This window comes from Acanthopagrus latus, chromosome 10 (assembly GCF_904848185.1).
Source record: "Acanthopagrus latus isolate v.2019 chromosome 10, fAcaLat1.1, whole genome shotgun sequence".
Taxonomy (NCBI): Eukaryota; Metazoa; Chordata; class Actinopteri; order Spariformes; family Sparidae; genus Acanthopagrus; species Acanthopagrus latus.
Genome location: NC_051048.1, coordinates 7,705,023 through 7,727,204, shown reverse-complemented (window position 1 = coordinate 7,727,204; position 22,182 = coordinate 7,705,023). Strand labels below are relative to the sequence as shown.

The following is a 22,182-nucleotide window of genomic DNA, read 5'->3' as shown; positions in this document are numbered from 1 at the left end:
ACTTCTAGTTAAAATATTGCGTACAAAACATTTTTAGCATCTGATCTCACAGGTCTACATGGTGACACACACAATGAGGATTCATCAGAAGGGTCAAGATGGAAGCAATGGCAGAAAACTGACTTTAGTTTTGGACCTGATTGAACGCCACCACCGGCGGCAGCAGATGATGAATATTAACGAGCATGTGTGTGTTTGCGCAGCATTACGCCATAACCCTAATCAGCCTTTTTTTTTTTTTTTAAAGCCGCTGGATTAGTTCTTGCATTTCCTCCCAGTGTTAAATCCACTGTTCAAACAGCCACCAAGCTGAGGCAACCTGCTGCTTGGCCCTCGGCCAGAGCCTCCCAGACCCTGTGGGCCCGTGTGCCTGTGAACATGCATGAGTTATTATTAGCAATTCATTACACTGAAGATATTTGCGGGAGAGGGTTTTTGTGTCGCGATTGCGCCCGCGAAGCCAAAGATTTCTCGATTTTTAAGAGAAAAAGCTGCTGCGATTTGGATGAAAAAGCGAGCTCGATGTTGCATCAAGGCCAAGTGAATCTGAGTCCGTTCGGTTTTAAAAAATGCAGCGATCGGAGTCCAGCTCAGACTGGGCTAAGCCCGGCGAGCTAATAAAACGGGCGTAATCAGGGGGCGGGGCCTTCATCCAAGTGGCCAAAAGTTCACTTCTAATCCCAATTCCTGGCCTTGCACGCTCCTGTACTTCTGTGTGAGAGTGATAAATGCCTGCGCTGCACAATAGGCCATAAAAACCATTTGATGTCCTCGTGCACATACCCCCCCCCTCCTTTTTTTCTTGGAAACCCAGCTGGAGGGCGCACTCACAATAAGAAAAGGATCAGACGAGTCACCTGAGCCCCACAACCCCCCAACCAGCTCATGACAGCTTGAGCTGGACAGTATCAGGGACCAAAAGAACAGTCCGGTGACTCTCTAGGTGGGGTGGACTCTGGCCGGCTGTAAAAAAATGTCACTAAGATGGCATGAGAGCGCTGCCAGCTTGTGTCTTTATAATCAGCCGATGAATGGAGGCATAAAACAATTTGTGTAGCCGAAGGAGAAAAGATGTCAGTGTGCACAGGGATTAGTTGCCACGGCACATTTTATGATTGTTCCCCCGGGAAAGGTGCAATAAACAGCCTTCTATCAATAAAGTCCTTCTTCTCAGCCTAAGCTCCTCCTGCGCCGGAGATTAGATCCTTCCAGTGAAAAAAAACAAAAACTTGTGGATTTAAGGGAGTAAGTTACACGCTGACAAAGAACAAAAGCCTTGTCTAAAAATAATGCTGAGGTTGCTCCTCATCTCTCTCTTCCCCCCTCTCTCTCTCTCTTCCTGGCAATTTTTCACACTCTCACTCACTCTTCCCCTCACCGTTACCGTGGAAACACATGAACGAATGAGTCACCTCTCCTCCTCACTCCGTCAAGGTCAACGCGAAGACCACACACACCCGCTTCCCCGTCTGTCTTGGACCGACCTGAGCCATATTCCCCCCCCCACCTCCCCTGCCATGTTCGTATCGATCGGAGTGTCGCCTTGATGATTTTATCTCGGCCCGTGTGTTGTCTGTATCGAATGAAAATGACCACCTTGTGCACACTGTGACATTTACCCCTCTTTATTATGGAGATATGGTCAAGAGCGCTCTAAACTTTGACTTGGCTGATAGGACGGAGAGTTTAAAGGTGCAGTATGCAAGAATTAGCCATCAGCGGAATTCACACTCACGGTTCAAGGTTCGCCGGTCAGCTCAATCAGCTGCATTCCTTCATACTGCACCTTTAACACTAATAGTATTTCATAAAGTCGAGCTGTTTTTAATCTAATTTAATTCATTAATGCAACTATTTTGACACTTGATTCATCATTTAAATTGTTTTTAAAGCTAAAATACATCAGATTATTGAAATCAAGCTCACAATTTGCTGCTTTTTGGACGGCTGATGGGGCAAATCGAGGCATTTAAAGTTGTGATCTTTGGCGTTTGTAAATTGTTCAGTGCATTTGATATTAATCATTTATCAAGGAAATAAAACTGTTTGTCTCTTTCTGTGCACATACACCTGGCAGACAAAGCTGGTTCCTGCTCTGAGATTAAACAATAATGAAAATAATCGTTTGGCGCAGCCCTGGCATCAAGACGAGTGGCTCTCCTCCTACATCCGTGTCCCACCTGTCGTCTTATTATGCGTGAAAACACCTTAAATCGATTTCTAATATCATGCACCCGCCGTGAAATCCTATCGCGCCCATTCCACACGTGTAAGCAACTGCTGAATCAGCGAAATCATAAAAATCTGAACTTATAGAAGCACAGAAGGCAAATTGTATAAAGCAATTAAAGGGCTATTCCAGCGAGTTAGTCGGAGTGCTTTAGATCTGAAATTGATGGGCTTGCAAGAGACAGATAAACAAGAAAGAAAGGTTAAAAGAAAAAACTTGCTCCTTTAAAGTTACCAACAATTATTCCTGCATATCAGACGAACATCAGAGCTGTATGGTTAAATATGTGGCTGACTGAGTCATGCAAGCCTACAGATTGAATCGTGAGCATGAGGGATGAGTGAGTGTGATGTCATCACCATCATCATCATCATGAATGATGAAAGACAGCAGGGGGGAAGACACGAGGCAGTGTCTCGAGAGTGGATCGTGATACTGAGCTGCTCTTAATCACCCACGTGTTCATCATAAACTTCACGCTCCTCTCTGAATGTTGGGATCTGATCCCAGCGCAGCTTTTAAGGGACTTCTGAGAACACAGGTGGCACTCACATGCTCCGACGCACACTGAGCTGTGGGTTTAAACAGCGAGGAAGCTTTCATAAAATATAAGAAAGGCGTCTCAGCGACAGGTACACTCACCGACAATAATCCCGCAGGCGCTCACGAGCCCGATCTCCTTCTTGAGCGCGACCCCCCCTCCCGACTCCTTCTCTCCTCCATCCTTGGCGGAGCCCGACGTGCTGCTCCGTTGTCTCGGACCGTCCGTCATCGCGATGTCTGGACTTGTATTTTCTTTGTTTTGTCCCTTTTTTTTATGCTATCTTCCTCTCCGCCTCACGGCACCTGATGCCGGCTTGTCTCTCGCCTCGGGCCGGTGCGTTACCTTCGTGCGTTAAAAAAAAAAAAAAAACAAACGTCCGAACGTAACGTATGGTGGTCAAAAGTTAATTGTCGTTGCACGGTAAGCAACTTGTGAAGAAGTCAATAAAAAAAATAAAAGATTAGGAAAATACAAAAACAATTAGGATAAAGTGCAGCTTCACCTCCCGCTGCTGCTGCGACTGTGCCGCGTCTTCGAGGATTCACCGCCGCCGGCCGAGCGCACTGTCTCACAGACTAGTCCTGTAACCGGGCGAAAAGAAGCGCATATTCCAAAAAAAAACCAAAAAAAAAACTTCGTCCTTTCCGGAAGACCAACAAAAACAACAAAGCGCTCACTGTTTCCTCGGTCCAGGTGCGAGCTGAAGAGACAAAAGCATCCTCTCTCCAAAAACACCAGACTGCTGCTGCTGCTGCTCCGGGGGGCCACCGGCGGAACCACAGAGACGTCTGTTGAGTTAAAAGTCGTGCCTCACAAACAATCCCGACGTGTGTGTTTCGTTTGTGGAGGCTGCATTTGAGTAAATATACGCGATGCCCTTCATATGCTTACAGTAGTCACGCCCCTTTCCTGTGTCTGCCTCCTCCCTTGTTTTTCCTCGCTCAGCCTCTCAGGGACACTCCCATCCTCACTCCCATCAGCTGTTCCTCAAACTCACAGCCTGTGCACCTCCACAAAAAAAACAACCCCCCCCCCCCCAAAAAAAAAACACTTGCACACACTTGCACCCAGCACCTTTGCCTTTGTCTTCACATCTGTCTCCTCCCCTCCCTCACCACTTCCTGTTACTATCGCTGCCTTCATTCTGTCACACTTAACATACGCAACATGCAGCAGGAGTCTAAATTTAGCACCTCCATGCACTCTGCAGGCTGCACGGTCGTTTCCGTCACGCGTGTGCGCCTAAGCACCCAGTGCTGCCGTACTATAAATAGGTCACTTTTGGAAATCAGCTCCGTGCCTTCCTCCGTGACCCTTTGCCGTGAGCCTTAATAGGGATTTGATAGGAGCATTTCACCATGTTCAGTGTCAATGTGACTCTGAGCCCTCTATATCTCCACTGTCTGCACATGTTTTGGCTATCCCTGGAAGATAGCGTGGCCGTCCTCAGCTATCTCCCCCGGCGCGCCTGCAGGTGTGTTTTTGTTCCCGTGCAAAGAAGTGACGCGGCACGATCTTCTGGCGGAAACCGAAACCCCTTGTGACTCCCCGAGACAGTTCAAGTGTCAAAGCGTGTTTGTCTTCCAATTAGGGTACGTTGTGAGAGAGGAAAAGTTATTTCCGTGTACCAAATGGGAACAACATCATCGTCAGTGTGCACAGTGCACGTAGTTGAAGTCTTTTGCTTGGCTTGACCATGACTGAAACCAAAGATTGGATTCAGCCATTGCAAGAATGCCCCATTTAAGAAGAACAGTTGTAAAGATTAGCGTATTCACTGTTTACACACATGCCTGCTGTCACTTTGTGTATAGAAGCCTGTACCTGCAGCGGCAGCGAGGCATGATGGGACATTTTCCAGCTCTGTTAGCGGCGACCAAAGCCGATGTCAGGACAATTTCGAGCATCGAGACCGGGCGCTTCCGATGATGATATCAGCACAATCTGCAGTTGAGTTTTTTTGCAACGACACTGCACATTTTTGGCGAGATATCGGGAGAATTTCCAACGGAGTCAGCGGCAGCAAGACCCGATACGTTTGATGAAATGTCGAGGCAGTTTGCGACTGACCTCAGGACCATTTCCAGGTTGTTTATGGCAACACAGCTGGGTATTTTGGACTTCTGGACAATTTCCTGCAGATTTTGTGGCAGCACTATTTTGATGAGGTGTCAGGGCAGATGCGGCTGAAAAACATTGTATTTCAACCGCATCAAGACAATATCGAGTCATGTCTGAGACAACATCCAGCTGTGAACTGAAACCCTTTGTGATTTTGTGCCCGAAAACCAAACCAGACCGAACGCACAGTGTTGAAAACTGCACTTAAACAAATGGAGAGTGGCAACATATTAAATGTAAAGTTTGAACGTATCGGTGGTTTGCAGCAACATTTCTTCTGCCAAATGTTTGGGATGCTCCGCCTTCAGGTCGAGGAGCCTCGAACCCGAGTCCTTCAGTGAACTGTCCAACGCATTCTGCTTTATCGCCATCTCCCGTGATTCTACAGGAAACCTCCGATCCACCTGAGCGACCCCGGCGCTTCCCGACCAACTGTTGACTCGTGATAACCGTGCGCCAGACAAAAGGCGCGAGTTACATAACTTAATCTTAAAAAGTGAGCGAGCCGGCGTTCAGCTCTGCTGAGTGGACGGACAGCAAGGTCACCTGGATCGCCTCAGTAGACTCCTGAGAGCATTAGAATAACGCTGCAGAGGCGAGCTGCACCTCTGACCCAGATTCTCGTCTTTGACTTTGCGCGCGGTGAGAAAACAAGTCCAAATGTACCCGGTCAGTGAAGCAGGAAGGGGTACACACTGTGGTGATACCGGTCACTCACAGCACACATGCACCATGACCATTAGGGAAACAGGTCAGCGGGGGCCGGTTTGTTGACATTTTGCATGCGCGGAGCATCGATTCGGAACATCTTTTAGTAGGTCAGCCCCAGTTTTTGGTGTCTTGATGTGAGGGGTCAGCCACCTGTCAAACCATCAGACCACATTCGAGGCTGCTCTGTCCATGAAAGCAGGTTAATGGCGATAGATATTTGGTTCCTTCGTGAGAAAATACTGACCTTTTGACCTCTTATGCTTCCAAAAATGGTTCAAATGCAAGTAAGAAGGGAAAAATCACTTCTCAGTTGAACAGTTCGAGGGAACCACTGTAGTAATTCAGAGTTATGTATGCAGTTGTTGTACAGTGTTTCAGTTTGTTGCAGATTCCTCCTTCATCACAGCTACACAAAAGTCCATAAAGCATGCAGTAAAAACACTAGAGGCTGTAAAATATATATATATATATATATATATATATATAAAAAGCTGATGTAAAACAGTTGGTTTTTCGTCAGCGCACCTGAGGCTCAAAACAACAAACATATTGACTTATCAGGCGCAGAGTTTCTATAAGATATATAAATGCTTTAACGTCACGGAGGAAGGAAAGTGCGCGTCGCCTTCGTCTGACCTGCTGTCATCTGATTGATGAGAAAGCCTTTGTGATCCAACACAATGACCCCTCAGTCATCTCTTGAGTAGTTCAGATGGCCTCTTAATTGCGTCATTTATAGAATTATCAGCACAGACGGGATAATAATCAGATAACGGCTTTGGGAAATGGCCCACATTACTTTTGTTTGAAGGGTGAGATTGGGCGAGGAAAGCATGCAAATGGACAAACCCGAGCGCTGATTGCGACAAGTCTGCATGTTAGTTTTAAGGTCGGTGTTTTGACGCCTTCTCCGTGTTGCCGGGTAAACACCTCTGGGGGTGGGGTGGTGACGTGATTCTCTATTGACCGAAGATATTTAGTCTGAAAACACGCCCACTTTAAATAACAGGCTTTTTCAAAGGTCAAATGCTGCTCTCTGGCAAAAAAAGAGGCTAATGCTAAGTTCTTGCAGACTTTTTCATCCTCCATCCATCGTTTAGGAATGCATTTAATGCATATCGCGTTAATCAACCGATGTCTGCGGTCAGTGATGTTCCTCCGGTTTCCCTCATCATGTGGCCTGTAAGAGCTTAACAGCTTTGAGGGGGAGTCAGTGTTTGCAGAGGTCACAGGTATTCCCATCAATTAATGGCTCGTGTTCAGACGGTTGAGTGTGTGTGTTTTTCGTGCTTCTGTACGCGCGTGTGTGTGTTTGTTTGATCAGCTCACCGGACCGCTTGAGCAAAGAGATAAGTCTCGAGGGTGCGTGCTAAAACCCCGGAGACACAGACGCACACCAGGGCGCAGAGTGGAAAGATGGACAGGGAGGACGCGTCCAAAACATGAATCACAGCACTGTATGTTGCAAGTTTTTGGGAAAGTGAGCTTTTGGTTGTGTTGACTCCAGCAAAATGATTATGAAATGAAGGCTGCAGTCAAAGTGCTGACTTTAGGCTATAAAACGAGGGTGTTCGCATCCACGTATCTCAACAAATAACTGGTTGGAATGTCAAGAAATTTCCCAGAGAAATTCATGGTGCCCGGATATTGTTTCTGACTGGCTGTGGCTATTCTCTGACTTTTTCTTTTGAGTTTGACGTTTGGGTTTTTTTTTTTTTTTTGCCAAAATTTGATGTCTCACATGACAGAAATTAAAGTTTTCAATTCATGCTTAAGCGAAAGGCTTCAGTCGTCTCCATGGTAACCAGATGGCATCCTCAAGCCAGCTTGTTATGCTACGTTAGGCTATATCATCCCAGTCTGCATGTAGCCCTTTGACCACTTGTTTGTTATCCAGTCGTTACGCCTATATTAGCATTGTTATTGCGAGGATATTAGCCTGCCCCGTTAGCATTTAGCTCAAAACACTAAATGTAGAGCCTGCTAATTGTATCAGTTATATATAATCTAGTTTTCTGGCCTGAAAAATGAAACCAATGCTGCAGCGTCTTAAGCCTGCACCCTCTCTAATGGCCAGCAGGAGGCGACACCACTGGTTTCAAAAAGATGTCTAATTGTATGGAAGCTTACGAAAAAATGACCCCACTTCTTTCTTGATTTATATCCTCAGTAAGCAGTTTTCTAAAGAGTTTATGGTCTCAATCACTAGTTGCAAGTCTACATCAATACAGCATGTTGTTCATTTTATAAAATATGGTCCTATTTGGACTAAAATCGATGATGCAGTATGCTAAACTCAATGACTACCTTGTGACTAAGAAGTTGTTGCCATGGCCATTATGCCAAACATGAGGTTTTTCCAAAGTCATTGACCACAAACCAATTGTTGACTTCCCTGGTGGTTTACACCTTCAGACTCACCAATTCTTTCTTTGTCTTACATAGTCTCCTAATTTTTGCCTCCAGTCGTCTTCTCAGCAAGTAAAACTCATGATCAGTTAGTCATGAGACTGAGAACATTACACTTTTTTATGTTCAGGAGGTTTGTGGTGGTTGTTTTGCCACGCTGAAGTTGCATGACTGCATGGCTGTCACTCCTACACTGTTCCTCGAACACTGAAACGGAAGCTGAAAGTCACTTTTACCTTGTACTTTTATGCAGAAAAATAACTGAGAATTAAGAAATATCTGAGGGAGAGACCTCTTTGAGTCACAGTTGATGGTTTTAGTGGAGAAATTCAAACGAAAGGAAGAGCCTGAAGACAAGGGACTCTCAGACGCGTGTCTGTAGTCAGATTAAGACATTTAAATCAGCTTCATCTGGGTTTCTGTTTCCTCTGCGGCCCTTCTTCCGGTCCTGACCTCTCACACACAGACATTCCACCTTTCCATCATATGGCCGCTGATGTAATCATCTGTAACCTATGCACACACGCACACACACATAAATAGCATACGTCCATGCATAGCACACATACACTTGCACTGCCTCGCTGGCAGGTGACAGATCGGCTGGTGAAAGGCAAGGAGATTCTCCTGATAAGACTGTTAATGAGTAACCCCGCTGTTTCGGGTTGTTTGCTGCTCAGTGGCTGGAAAATTGGAACAATAACATGCAAACACGGTGGTAATGGCTGCGGTGCCAGGGAGGGCGGGCGGACCGCAGGGAGATGCCGGTCTCCAACAACAACATAAGTACTTTTTAAAAAGCAGCATCTATGTATCGACGCGGCAAAAATACCGCTTTGCACGAAGGCAGCGACATTGGAATAGATCATTTGAGCTGCAGGCGTCTGAGCGCGGCCGCAGCACAAGAGATGCATTGAATAATAAGAAACCACATGGTCATCTGCGGTGAGACGAGGCTGTGCTGGCTTTCCTGGAAATAACTTTTCTTTTTTTTTTTATGCACTGATAAAACACAGCGATAATCTGAGCCGTGAGATATTTTTAAAGCAATAGTGTGACTTTTTTTGTCAAGTGAAATACAACTATATAATCCACGATCTTGGAGCCTCATTTTTTTTGACACAAATTTTACACTTTTGCACTCAGAGTCGAGGTATTTATAGAATGAGTACACCAAACAAACATTCCACTCAGACAATATAAACTCTTCTCAGGATTATTTGAATATAAACTACTTTGTGCAGGATTCTTTCTTTCGACCGTGCTTGAAATTTCGGACAGCAGAAACTGTTATCCCTGCGCATGGAGTTAATTTTTAAGTCATTTCCTCATCGCGACCATGTGATGAAACCCGAGATTAAGTCATCAAACATTTTTCAGGTCCCTGAGCTGCTGGATCTGCTTCTGCGGCAGAAGCCGATTAAAACCATGGATGAAAGACGGTGCGTTCGCCCGCTCGTTAGAAGGAAGAAAACACAGCCCGATTCTTGGGAGAGAGAATTATGCAGACATCCCTCCTGATCAACTGCGAGCACGGAACCTGGAAGTGGGCCAGAGCTTTTACAGTTCATCTCACTAATGCACCCAGCTGAGCTCCTCCGCTGACTATACACCGGACACTCCCTTTTACCTTGGCATGCAGTGTAATACCTGCCATATTGTGAATGCAGCACTCAACTGATGTGCTGTATTCCAAAATCAAACACGCAGAAACCAGAAATGTAGAAACCAGCTAACTCAGGGCAAAGATCGGGGGGGGGGCACGAGATGTGATTAATGAAGTGTTTGATTTGGGAAACTGGATAATATCTCAGCGCGAACAGCTGATAATTACTGACATGCATATTTCATCAAGGAGGTGACGCTTTAGTCATCATGACAGCTGATGAGTGAGGTATTGTTAAGACTGTGATGGCTTTAGTGGGATGAGATAAGCCGTTAATGGGGCGCATTTTGCGTGTCTTTCATTATCTGTCTCCTCTGAAAGTCTCTTTCATTTCATTGACTGAGACTGTTGATCGATCATGGTTTCCTCTGGTTACAGTACAACTCAATCCTCCGCCTGTGACAGCTCGTTCAGTTACAAAGACACAAAAAAGGGGGGGGGGCTATGGATTTGCACACAAGAACAAGTGAGCGGAGAGAAAGACGATCCCTGGGCGTGTCATTTGATTCTGCTGCGGCAACAAAGGCATGGGCACCGGCTGATCAACCAGGGGCACAAGTCAAACCAGCTTCACTTTGGGCTCGCTTTAAAATCAGGGCGGGAGGGGAGGAGAGAGGCGGAGGAGGAAAACAAAGTGGAACGCTTGAGACCAAACATGCAAACAGCCTGTTGGCACAGAACCAGAGTCTGGAGCAGAGGCTGACGTGTGATTTGGCCTCCATTAACACACGTTTTAACACCACTTCTGGTGTCACACGCGCTGATTTGTTTGTTTGCATTGAGATGGGTGTCAGCCTGTGTTTTGTCAGACACATGAGCACTGGATCTTTTGCATATCAACACCAAATAAGGAGCGGAGCGACGACGCCCCCCTGCGGACGCGTCGCCGCCCATTTTTTTTCCAAGAAATCTCCCGGTCTTCCAGTCCTGAGACAGAGAGAGCACATGTTCGTTGAAGCGGCGTGACCTGCTGTTTATTCCTGCGCGTATATCTACGAACACTTATTTACGGTAACATAAGATGCTGTTGCGCAACACGGGGAAGCAGTGCTGCCCAGTCTGCCACCCCCCCATCAACACCACCAACACCACAACCAGCCAAAGGTCACCATCCTTATGGTCCCCCCACCAATCATGGGTACTGTATCCCCCCCACAAAATTGAGTAATAAGGGTTGTAGAATTACAAGAAATGTTAAAGGCAAGCTAGACGTAGAGGTCCAACTCAAAGTATATAGTAAAATTTAATCTTACAATGTTTTTTTTCTCACATTTTCACATAAATAATCAAGCAAATTTGTTTTTGTCTTTCTTTTTCTTCAACTCTAATTTGTATCATTTGATATCGTAAATCAAAATCACACCGGCCAATGTGAATGAATGTCAACTGGTAACACAACAGCCAGATTACTAGAAGATTACTAGATCACCAGTACAGTTCCTTTTTTTTTGAGGGGGGGGTGAAGAGAGAGACAGAGGTCAGGGGGAGGAAAAATGTTTGTTAAGTGGAGACGTCTGTGAGAAAGAGAAGGAATGTGTGACTTTACAGTGAGGGTTAGGGAGTAAGAAAGAAGGGATTGAAGTGCTGGAAGAGGAGGAGGAGGAGGAGGAGGAGGAGAGCGTGGTGAAGGGGGCGTCGGAGAGTGGGAGTGGAGATGGTAATTCGAGCCTGGTGTTTACCATGTCGCCAGAAACATATGAGTTCCTGGGACAATGTGTTCGGGAAGGAACACATGCTGAGATCGGGACCCAAACAAACTCGTTCACTTCGGTCGGTGGATCCAGTTCTAAAACCCTAAAATGTAAACTCAGGACATTAGAAAGTAATTTTAAGCGTTTAGAAATCCACAAGGTATAAACAAGGTGTGGAGGATGATCTGTAATAGCTGTTATTCTTGTGTTATACGTGTATAATGATCATATTACTCCATCTTAATGTAGAATGAGGAGACTTCGTATCAAAATTAACCGTTATTTCAAAAGTTGCTGTTGTTTTCTGTTATTTTATTAGTTTATTATTAGTTTCCTTTCATTCCCATACTTTATACATTATGTACACAAAAAAATAGGCTCCCAAGGAAGCCTTAAAGCTGCACTAATCACTTTTTCTTTTACGATAACAATGGACCCATTGATGACTGACCTCTACAGCTCCCCTCAGCTCTACAGAGCATTTTAGCGTCTTTCAGCGACATTGTTTTGCCGTTAAGGTCGACAACAGATTCGGTTCACCATCGCCGCTCTCATCAGCGTTGTTCTGCGCCACAGCAAGCAGCTTGTTTCAGCAAAGGACCCGAGTATTTGCCTCAGGGGCTGGTGGAGACCAAAGCCGAGGGAAACGGATTGAATTCTAAAGTTGCTTCACATCTGCTCGATGTGTAGAAAGCGATGTTTATATAGTGGGTGACCATCGGAAGCAATTTAAGGTTTAGGGTTCTGTCCAACCACACCAATATTATGTTTACGAGTTGTTGTGCTGTCACGAAGTGGACAAAACATGACGATGCTGGAACACAGTCAACTTTACTTTAGTGCTGTACCACAAGACTGCAGGATGGCTTCTCTCCTCAGCCTCAGCCCACTGCCATTGAAGAACAAATAAAGTTTTAGGTTCGTGACAGATCCGACCCGGATGAGTCGGAATCTCCCCCCGTGGTCACAGCCAATGGCCTCGCTGATGGACTTGTTTGGGTATGAGGTTCACACACAGGTATCTGTATTAAACCGAGACTTTCTCATAACCACTTAGAAGTTCCTTGCAGTTCTTGCAGCAAGTTGTGTAATCCATCCAATCCATCCGTGGCTATTCCTTTGCTATGAATAAAACACTTGGCGAATAAACGGGTAGAACATAATCATGCTCCTGATTTCTGATCTCCCCATGTATGTGTCTGTGTTCCAAACCTTGAGGCCAGCCCCAACTCGTCTGTCTCTTGTCTTATCGCACGTTTGTTCTTTTTTTTATGCTGCACAGAGTAATGCCTCCCAACAGCAGTGCAGCTGACACACTTAATGTTCTCCTCCGGCCCTTTGTTTACCCAGATCTCTCTAATATCACTTTTGACTATCAGAATCATCATTCCCAGGGGAATGCCGACAGGGTCACACTGGGACAAAGGACCTCAGGTTGCCACTTTATCTGAGTTTTTTTTTTTTCCAAAACACAAGGCTTAAAAAAAAAGACTATGAACGTAATGAAGCTGATGATAAGATGTCAACAAAAAGTCTACCGAGGTGACTCTCTTCTACAGATTCCTTGTATCTCATTCGAAACTGCTAGCAGACAGCCCTTAAGAATAACAAGGGATTTGATCTGTGCAGTAATCCTGATCAGCTGAGCAAGCAGCACAGGGTATAGCTGTGTTCTTGCTCCTCTGCAACAAGCCCAGAGAAGCAATACTTCCTCTTTTGCAGTGAGAGTAAGAATGACGTGCAGATAAAAACTCAGATGTTGGTGTTTTTCTCATGAGGCAGCACATAGAGTATCCTCTTTTTCACCAGTGTGTGTGTGTGTGTGTGTGTGTGTGTCTCGTATTCGTTTCCCTCCTCGGTCGAGCCCCTCCCCGACTGTCAGCAGTACGTGGTTGAGGCTGTTTTTATGGAAGTCTGGCTGAATCCAGTTCGCACTGCCTCGAGAAATGACCTCCTCATCTTACTCTCTCCCCTCGCGCTCTCCCTCCTCCACCTATAGTAGCTCACAGAACCCCTCACTCCTCTTACTCCTCCTGTTGTTTACCTCTCCTCTTCTGTCCTGCGCTTTTCCCTTTGTTTTGCGTTCTTCTGTCTTCCTCTTCATTTTCAACCCCCAATGTTTTCCTGCTTTCTCTCACATCTTCGCTTTCTCTCCTGTTCACGGTCTTCGTCTTTTGTCACAAGGTTTTGAACTCGCTTGATGGTTTGTCTAAAGAGGGAAAGAGACGAATAAACACATGGAGATGGAAAGTAATAAGGGGAAAGAAGAGACGAAGTATAACTAGTTTGTAAAGTGTAAAGCTTTGATTTTGTGCATTGGAGAAATACGCTGTCAACAAACACCAGGTCTTCACAGTAACTTCTCACAGTTAACTATTGTTATGATGCTTTTGCAATGCATGATGGGTAAATATTTGTAAAAACTGTAATTAGAATGCAGCCCCATACAGTAATTGAGTAATAAAATATTGTAGTCTTACAACAAGGAACACATGCTAATATGCCAAAGGGCTAGCAACATGCCTGGAGGCTAACAACAGGCTAATAGGCCTGAAACTGGTCCACTGAGGTACACATGCTAACATGCTAACAATAGGCTAGTGTTTTTCTGACTTTACGTGCATGTCGAGTCGAAATGTGGGTGCAACGTGAAAGGCGAAAAAACTGTAACAACAGGCTTACAACAAAGTACACACGCTAACAACAGGCTAACAGTCTAATTTCGTGGTAATGTGACGACAAGTGTTCCAACATGGTAAATATGCTAACCACAGGCTAAGAGGCTAACAACGAGCACACACGTGACAACAAGTGGCCCAACGAGGAACACATGCTAACTACAGGCTAAGAGGCTAACAGGCCTACAAGCAATATGGTTGGGTCAACATTAAAACACAGTACATGGCTGCAATATTACTACACATTTACACTAATTCTGCGTTTTTATAATAACTAGAGATGTTTATTTCAGCATCATAATGTCATTTTACATCAAAATACTGTATTTTCGCTCTAAAATTGTGTCCAGGTTGCCAAAGAAACACTATATATTAATGTTATTTTTATTTATATTACTGTTAAATAAATACTTTACTACTGTGGATTTATTGTATTTTGTGAAAAAGGCCTTATTGCGATAGATCTATCCCACCTGTACGTGTTGAAAGAGCGGAGGCACAAGCACTGACGTTCATTCTGTCCTTATTTATCTGGAGTCAAGATCGCATTTTATCTTCTTCTGCCCTCTAATGGTTCGCTCAGCAGACGGACTTCGGTGAGCAAACTCAGCTCACTAACAAACATGGTGAGATGTGGCCAAACGTTCTGGAAGCTCTTTGACCACAAGGTGCATTTTGCCTTTACAGACTGAGGTTGAGTGGGACTGCTGGTATGTTGGCAGTTGCATGTTTTTTTGTGTTTGCTTTTGTGTGCACCGATGTGTGCCAAACGTGTGTGTGTGTGTATGATCGATCACTGTTGTGCAGGTGTGGAATCTGACACCTCTCGTCTGTGTGGACCTTTCCCACGATGATGCCTCCCATCTGTCTGTGACACATACAGCCCCCTTATTATTATTCTGTTCCAGTGTCTGTTTTTTTTTTTTTTTTAAACTCTTGTCACATTTGTACGGCCTTTTTCCAACAGCGTGTTTCAAATAATGGAAAAAATCGGGTTCAGCATGCTATATATATACTGAAATCTTTACACAAGCTGCTGCTGAGCCTTCCAGCGGCTTGTAGCAGCCAGATGTTGTTACTGATCAGCTCCCAGATGTGTGACTGTGCGCACCTGAGTCAGAGTGACACGGAAAATTAAAGGTTAACGAACATGTTTACACGCCCGAATGCCTGTTTTGAATGCTAAAACACCCACATTTACATGTTTTAATTGCTTTCCAGGTTCGACGGCTGAATGATGGATTGCTTGCCAGAGGTGATCTCAAAAAAACAACCGTCACTCACCGGGTGTTTGTGGATGTGGCACGGTTTGAGATATGACATGATGCAGAGATTAATGACAATAAGAATCTGTTTGCCACTGATCCAATCTGAAGGTGAAAGATTTATTTTACTGATCGAGTGTAACCTTGGTGGCTACCAAAACCTGAGTTACTCAGAGGGATCTACAGATTGCGATGTTAAGGATGATGAATCTTTGAGTGTGTGCGGTCGATCTTCTACCTCAAGGACGTCACTTTCTTGCAGGCTGGTTGTACTTATCAAATATTTATGCTGCGTGTGAGAGCAGCCCGGGCTATAAATAGTCACGGCTAAATGTAAAAAACCGTTATTCGTTCTGCTGACGTCTCACACAGCCTCACGTCTCACCCACAAACCCCCACAGATATAAATTCATCCACAGTTTCACTGCGCGCGCGTTGCATTCTGATCATGGATTGATATTCTGCACGAGAACCTGCGAGCTGCAGGCGGTTTCTTGTGCCACATCTAGTCTGTGGAGATTTATAAACGAGAATAAACTGTGATGGAAGGCTTTTGTCGAACTGCAGGACCTGCAGGAACGGAGTCATTAGTCTAAAAGCTTGATTTAGTTTCGAAAACTCCTCGAAAGTCGAAAGCTCCTGTAGGATAAAAAACAAAAAATGGGTGAAAAGAGCTTCTCTTCCCCTCGTGCATCTTCGAGTAATGCTCAGCCAAATCATGTGCCCTTCTGATCAAGAACAGCAAACTTCAGGGGACCAGAGCTGACCGATTCAACCTGCACGTCATATCAACACAAATTAAAACAACAGAACAAAATCCAGGTGACACAATCCAGCTCATCATTTTGTGAGTGCAGAGATTTTAAGTGAATAAAGCTAAAAATGCAGTGACAGGATTCCTCTTGTGCTCACACAAGCAAGAAATTGGTCATTTTGTTCAAGGTAACGGTGCTAGTCAGTGAAAAAAGGCTCAACGTTCATACATAACCTTGAACATTTACGTCCAACGGCAATGGTGGTTGCTTAACAAAAAAAAAAAAGAAAGAAACAACAACTCCCATGACCCAACGCCACTCACATCCTTTGTTTTGATTCAGGGACCCCTAGTGGCATAAATCACATACTGTGCCTTTAACAGTTTTGACACATAAGACACTAAACTACTGCTGACAGTGACAAAACAGTGGTAAAATTCAACACCCATTAAATCTGTTTCCTAACAAAATAAGAGATTTGATTAGAAAGGGACCCCGCAGAGTCAGAATCGGTCCTACAGACTTTGGGATCCAAAGTTTGGTTTGACAGTTAACGGTTGGGTACGAAGCACATTTTTCTCCTGTGAATATACTCAGATTTAATAATAGGTTCGCAGATTTATTACCGCGTCCTTTTAAAATCACTGTTGTTACAGGAAACAGCTATGGAGCAGGAAAACCGTCCCACCACCGCAGGCACGCAGAGCACTACCCCAAAAAAGTGCTTTGACAGCTGCTGAGCTGATTTATAAACCACCGACTGGAGCAAAACGTGAAGTCTGGTGCTGAGCAGATGTGATGCTGTCATTGTGCACACGAGTCTTAATTCCTCCTTTGGGGAGAGATTCCTGCTCTGCTGCATGTACTCACCCAGAGACAGTCACTTCCATGGTACCAGGCTGGAAATCAATGCTTCTTCCTCAAAGTAATGTTGGCTGTGAAACATAATACATAGAATAATATAATTGAGTTTATAGTATATCATAATATAGACCTTGATAAATCATTTTAACTCAATTTGAATGTCAATGTAATTTGCTGTGATTGAGTCTAGCTACACAAAATAACGATTACTAATCTATGAATGTCAAACTGTTGTGCATGTTTGTGGTTTAAGGAGACATATTAACCTGCTAATGGCATTTACCAGTAATGCTAAAACAGAATCTTATTGCATGTGCATTATTAGGCAAAACATGTTGTTTCACTTGAACAACAGCAAGTAGTACACTGAAACAGTTCCTTGAGGACAGGCCTGCAAAACGTCACATAGGAACAATTAGGATTTTCAGATGAACTTGTGCCCCTTTAATTACTCTACTTGTGATTTCATTTGATCATGTCCGCATTACCACATTTACATAATTAAATCAAAGCATGACAGTTTCATGTCATCCCTCACAGACTTATATCAGTGCGCCATCTGCCGGCAGCAGTGCGTCATTGCACCCCCCCGCCACATTAAACTGTACTGACGTCCCTCCGCCGGCAGGGGGCAGTGCAACACAACTCCAACAAGACGCGACGCTAATTGGAAACAAAAAGAGGCACTTTGGCGGCTAACGGTGAGATAGCATTTAATTTAGTTTTACACAGTTAAGAGTCTCGAATAAAGTCATAAAACGGGTGAGGTTTTAACAGTTTGTATCTCGTTTTGAGTCGCCGGTCGGCAGTTAAACGGGCTTTTTGTAGAGTTTATATTAGCCTGGCGCTGCTAATTAACTCATTAAAGCGGTTAAGCTAGTTAAAGGCAGTGAATGAGCTCGTTAAAGAATTAAAGCTTTATTCCTCGGCTCCATTTTATATCTTCAAACACTCTGTCACATTTCCAGCATGATGACATAAGCTTTGAATACAATTAGAAAGCATTTCCCTTCAGGTTTCAGTTCCTCACTGAAGGCAACTCGGGTTTTATCAGTTAAGCTAGCAGGTGCTAAAAGCCAGAAACCACTCACCTTTATGTGGAAACATGACGAAGTTGGCCGTTTTTCAAAATAAAGCAGGGGTGTTGACAGAAAAACTGTGAAGCACAGCCTACTTTGAGCACAAATGTTGGAGTACACCAGTGTAGATTATCTTCAGTGTAATGTAAACCTATGGTAGGGAGGCATAAGAAAAAAAAAGGAAAATGGTTTAAAGTAATATAAATCTCAGCATTTCTCTCCCTATTGCATTTTACAATATTATTGTTTTACACTAGATTTGGTATATATATACTATTATTTCATAATGGTATTAGGACTTTCATCAAGGCAAATGTTTGACCTCAAAGCTTCCAATGGCCTTAAACAAAATCCACCTCAGGGTTTTGCTCATAAGTACTCATGGGAATTGTAGTTCACAGTTGTAGTCCCATAACAAATTGGATCGAACGCTCTGGAAATAATAACAAATCACACAAACTGAGGGTAAAGCAGTACCAATTGGACATTAAGATCCTTCAGGTATGTACTGAGGCTGTGTCAAACAATGATCTGTCTCTTGATTCTTTTCTATTTGTGTTTTATCATATTAAACGCCTCAAAAATGAAAAAGATGACTGTCACAATTTCCCAGACACCCCCCGGTGACCAGCAGCTCAGAAGCCAAATATTTTCAATTCACAGTGTTATGACAATAGAAAAGAAGCAAACTCTCATATTTAAAGATCTTTAAAAAAAAAAAAAGATAATGTTTGAGAATGTTGTTCTGTTTCTTTCTACATTAATTTGAAATCCACGGGATGAAAAAAGCCGAACGTGTGAATGTCTCTCTGTGCTCTCTCAGATACATATCTTGCCCGATTTTTGATCAAACCGAGCAGTGAAGGAATGTTCTGGAAAGGTCGTCTTCCTGCTGAGATATGTACTTCGCCCTTGAGGCCAGAAATGGAAGAGAAATATGAGGGAATGTGTCATCACCTGCAGCTACTGTATCTGCTACTGTCAGGCGATTACAGGCAGGTGAGAACAAGTGTGTTTGTGAATGAGAATTGAAAAGGTTCTCATTTTAATCCATCGCCATCGCACAATCTTTGACCTCTTGGGTGTTTCTCCTTTTTACAGAGGAAGAAGAAAGAGTAAAAAAAGTGCAGAGTGTGAAGGAAAGCAAGAGTAAGTGTCTTTTTCTCAACTGTTTTCATCCACAACAGTGTCTTTTCGCCGCTTGAGTACAGATTTCTTGACTTTTATAGATTCTTGAATAAAACATCAAATTAAAACACACTTTCTATTGAAAACGCGGCAGTGGCCAGATAGTATTTTTGTCCACGTTTTGTGTGTGACAAAGCATCCTCAGGGTGCTCGCCACAGGCAAACCTATTCTCAGACTCAGTGACTTGCACTCTTATCGGTTATTTCATTCTCCGTTCTGTCAAATAAATCTTTGTTTGTTGTGTGTTTGGCGTGGACAAACATAGCATGTGAAACCTTGCACACATCCTGCACTCTGTGTTCACATGCTCCCCCAACGGATCCTTAAAAAGTCTTAATTTCTGTTTTCGAATGTTCAGGTCTAAAAAAAGGAGCTTTCGTTTAAGAAAGGCAGACATTAAATTTAATCTGTGGCAGGCGAAATGAGCATATTGTTCTGCCTTTTTAGTTTTAATTTTATATCTCTGAACAGTGACAATTTTCACTGCTTTATTTGGATTTTAAATGGTTTACATCCTGCTGAATAGGCGGCTGCAAGTCTTGTGTTAACTGCACATTTTAACTCCAACTGAAGAAGAAAGATAAGAAAACCTTCAGTGTCACATGGATTGAATTACCTGCACATGGTATTAAAAACATCATAAGAATAACTAAACCTATATTCAAGGTGTTAAGATATCTGTGCTGAAGCCTCGTACAGCATGTACTCCCTCACAGATTTTGCTTGAGTATTCACTGTGACCAACACACAACCCCCCATCAACACACACACACACACACACACACACACACACACACACACACACACACACACACACACACACCACACACAAGCCTCCTCTCCATCCACCAACCCCCTGTCTCCCTCGGGACACCCACGAAAGTCTGGTGAGGGGTCTCCAGTGCCAAAAAGCAGGAAGTCACAGCTGTGCTCATCCCTCTTTCAGCATGTGTGTGAGCGAGTATGTGTGTGTCCCTGTTTGCATCTGTGTGTAGATTTGGGTCAGTGTGTGTGTGTGTGTGTGTGTGTGTGTGTGTGTGTTAGTGTCTGCATGTCTGTGTTTGTGTCTCAGTCAGTTTATCTGGCCGGTCTGACTCTCCTTTCTGTTCCCTTCTCTTCGCTGCAGAAGTTTTCCAGTGCTGTTAAATGAAAGCCTGGCTTATACAGGCTAATAAACACTCTGTGTGCTCGAGCTGCGTGTCGCTGTGGCTAATAGTGTAAGACTGGCTGCACTGGAGTGCTCTCGTGGAAACGCACGCACACACACACACACACACACACCCTCTGTCAACTTTGTGCTTTTTTATTGTTTCTGTCAGCTCCTCTTGCTCCTTTATTTCCTCACTTTCTCTTTCTTGTTGCTCTTTGCGTATCTGTTTGTTTCTCTTTTTCTATACAGTATATAGCCAAAAATATGTGGACACCAGTACACACATAATTTGTGTTCTTGGTGATGGTCCCAAAATTAATCTGCAACCCTTTCTGTAATCACTCGATCATTACGTTAAGACAAAGAAAGCCGAATATTTATTAGTCCTGCATCAGCGGGTTTTTTTTTACTTTTGCAGGGTCCAAGTTTTACAATTTCTCCACCGCTACCTGGGGATAAGGACGGAACCCGAAAAATAGATCCTGGTGGGCAGGCTGACTAGCATATTGAAAGTAATGTTCACAGAGAACCAGTTTATAAGCGAATGGCGTCATTTTTCTACATTCTTAATTCTGTGCAGGCAGTATCTATTTCAGAAAAAGCAGTTTCCAAATAGTTGTGTTTATGTTGCATGTTAAAAATCGTAAGGCAAATCAAATCACAGATTTGGAGAATCATGACAACTCATTTTTGATTTGAATGTCTTCGGCTTTATGTTATTTTTTTTTTTACACTGTATACGATTCAAACTTTTCACTGCCCCCCGTGCACAGAGCGAGGTCCTTGAAGAAATGGTTTTCTTGGTTTAGTGTGTAAGCCCTGACCTCAGCCCCATCAAACACCTTTCACATGCATTTAAACACTGACCTCACTAATGCTCTCGTGGCTGAATGGGAGCAAATCCTTTCTGTCAGGTTCCAAAATCTTCTCTGAACATCATAGCGGCAGATTAATGCTCATAGTTCTGGAATGAGATGGGCTACAATCGCATATGGATGTCCTCATGCTTTTGGACTTGTACAGCAGGGATTCCTTCTCCCTGTTGCTTGTCGTGTTCCTTTCTCCTACTCTTTGTTCCCGGCGAGTCGCTGCAGCTCCTTGTGAAGCCAGCTCTTAGCTGTAAATCTCAGGCCTTTGGTTTAATAGGCGCAGTGTGCCTCTGTAACACCGGCTGCCTTTGTTTTGGTTACAGATAAAATCAGTGAAGGAAAACACGACAGCAGAGCGAGAGGGAGAAAGAGGGAGAGGCTATAAGAGACCAAGGAGTCCCTGTGGTGCAGGAAGAAGTAGACAAATCTAAAAGAGCGAGAAGGGGCAGCTCTTCCCTACTCGCTTCTTTTATTTTTTTGTATTCCTTGAACAAGATGCACAAAGCGAATGAGTCGGCAGGAGGGAGAGGAAATGATAGCTGCTGAAAGAGTGATGATTTGACAAAGCACGGATCCAGAGCGGACTTAACCGCTTCCTAACTCTCAAGATCGCATCGAGGTTTGAGTCCTTCCTCCTGCCAAACTCTGCATCATGTGTGTCCTCTCCTCCCCTCAGTGCTCACTTTCTTTGATCTGATGTTACCTTGTGTGCACGGTGTGTGTGTGTGTGTGTGAGTGTGTGTGTGTGTGCGCGTGTGGACGTATGGACTTGATCACAGCGCCTGTTGCTGATGTTATCCTTTGGGTATGTTGACAAGTTGACAGGCAAGACGCTTCACTGACACCGAGCCTCACTCCATGCAGGAGGAGAGAGATAGACAGATACAGACAGAGAGAGAGAGAGGTGAGGGGGTGTAAGGGGGAGGGTGAGAGAGTCAGAAAGAGATAGTGAGAGAGGGGG

At 44.1% G+C, this 22,182-nt stretch overlaps 2 protein-coding genes across 7 annotated transcripts in view; one reads left to right on the top strand and one right to left on the bottom strand.

Annotated features, from left to right (window-relative positions):
- The window catches only part of slc7a8a (solute carrier family 7 member 8a), a 36,126-nt gene extending 18,067 nt beyond the window's left edge, over positions 1-18,059 (bottom strand). The window contains exons 1-3 of one of the 2 annotated variants that reach the window (XM_037111104.1): positions 18,026-18,059; positions 16,941-17,005; positions 13,417-13,581 (exon numbers count right to left, since the gene is read on the bottom strand). Coding sequence is in view for 1 of the 2 variants with exons in the window: in XM_037111103.1 (XP_036966998.1) it covers positions 2,873-3,002 (130 nt within the window). In the remaining variant the exon portion in view is untranslated. Of the gene's footprint in view, positions 1-2,872; positions 3,003-13,416; positions 13,582-16,940; positions 17,006-18,025 lie in introns of those variants that run through there. The other variant, XM_037111103.1, reaches the window with a different exon arrangement.
- Positions 17,531-22,182, top strand: part of svep1 (sushi, von Willebrand factor type A, EGF and pentraxin domain containing 1) — a 92,422-nt gene continuing 87,770 nt past the window's right edge. Inside the window, exons 1-3 of one of the 5 annotated variants that reach the window (XM_037111081.1) lie at positions 17,531-17,635; positions 18,837-19,012; positions 19,115-19,162. In XM_037111081.1, the coding sequence (XP_036966976.1) occupies positions 18,951-19,012; positions 19,115-19,162 (110 nt within the window). In that variant the 5' untranslated portion in view covers positions 17,531-17,635; positions 18,837-18,950. The other 4 variants (XM_037111082.1, XM_037111083.1, XM_037111080.1 and 1 more) reach the window with 4 other exon arrangements.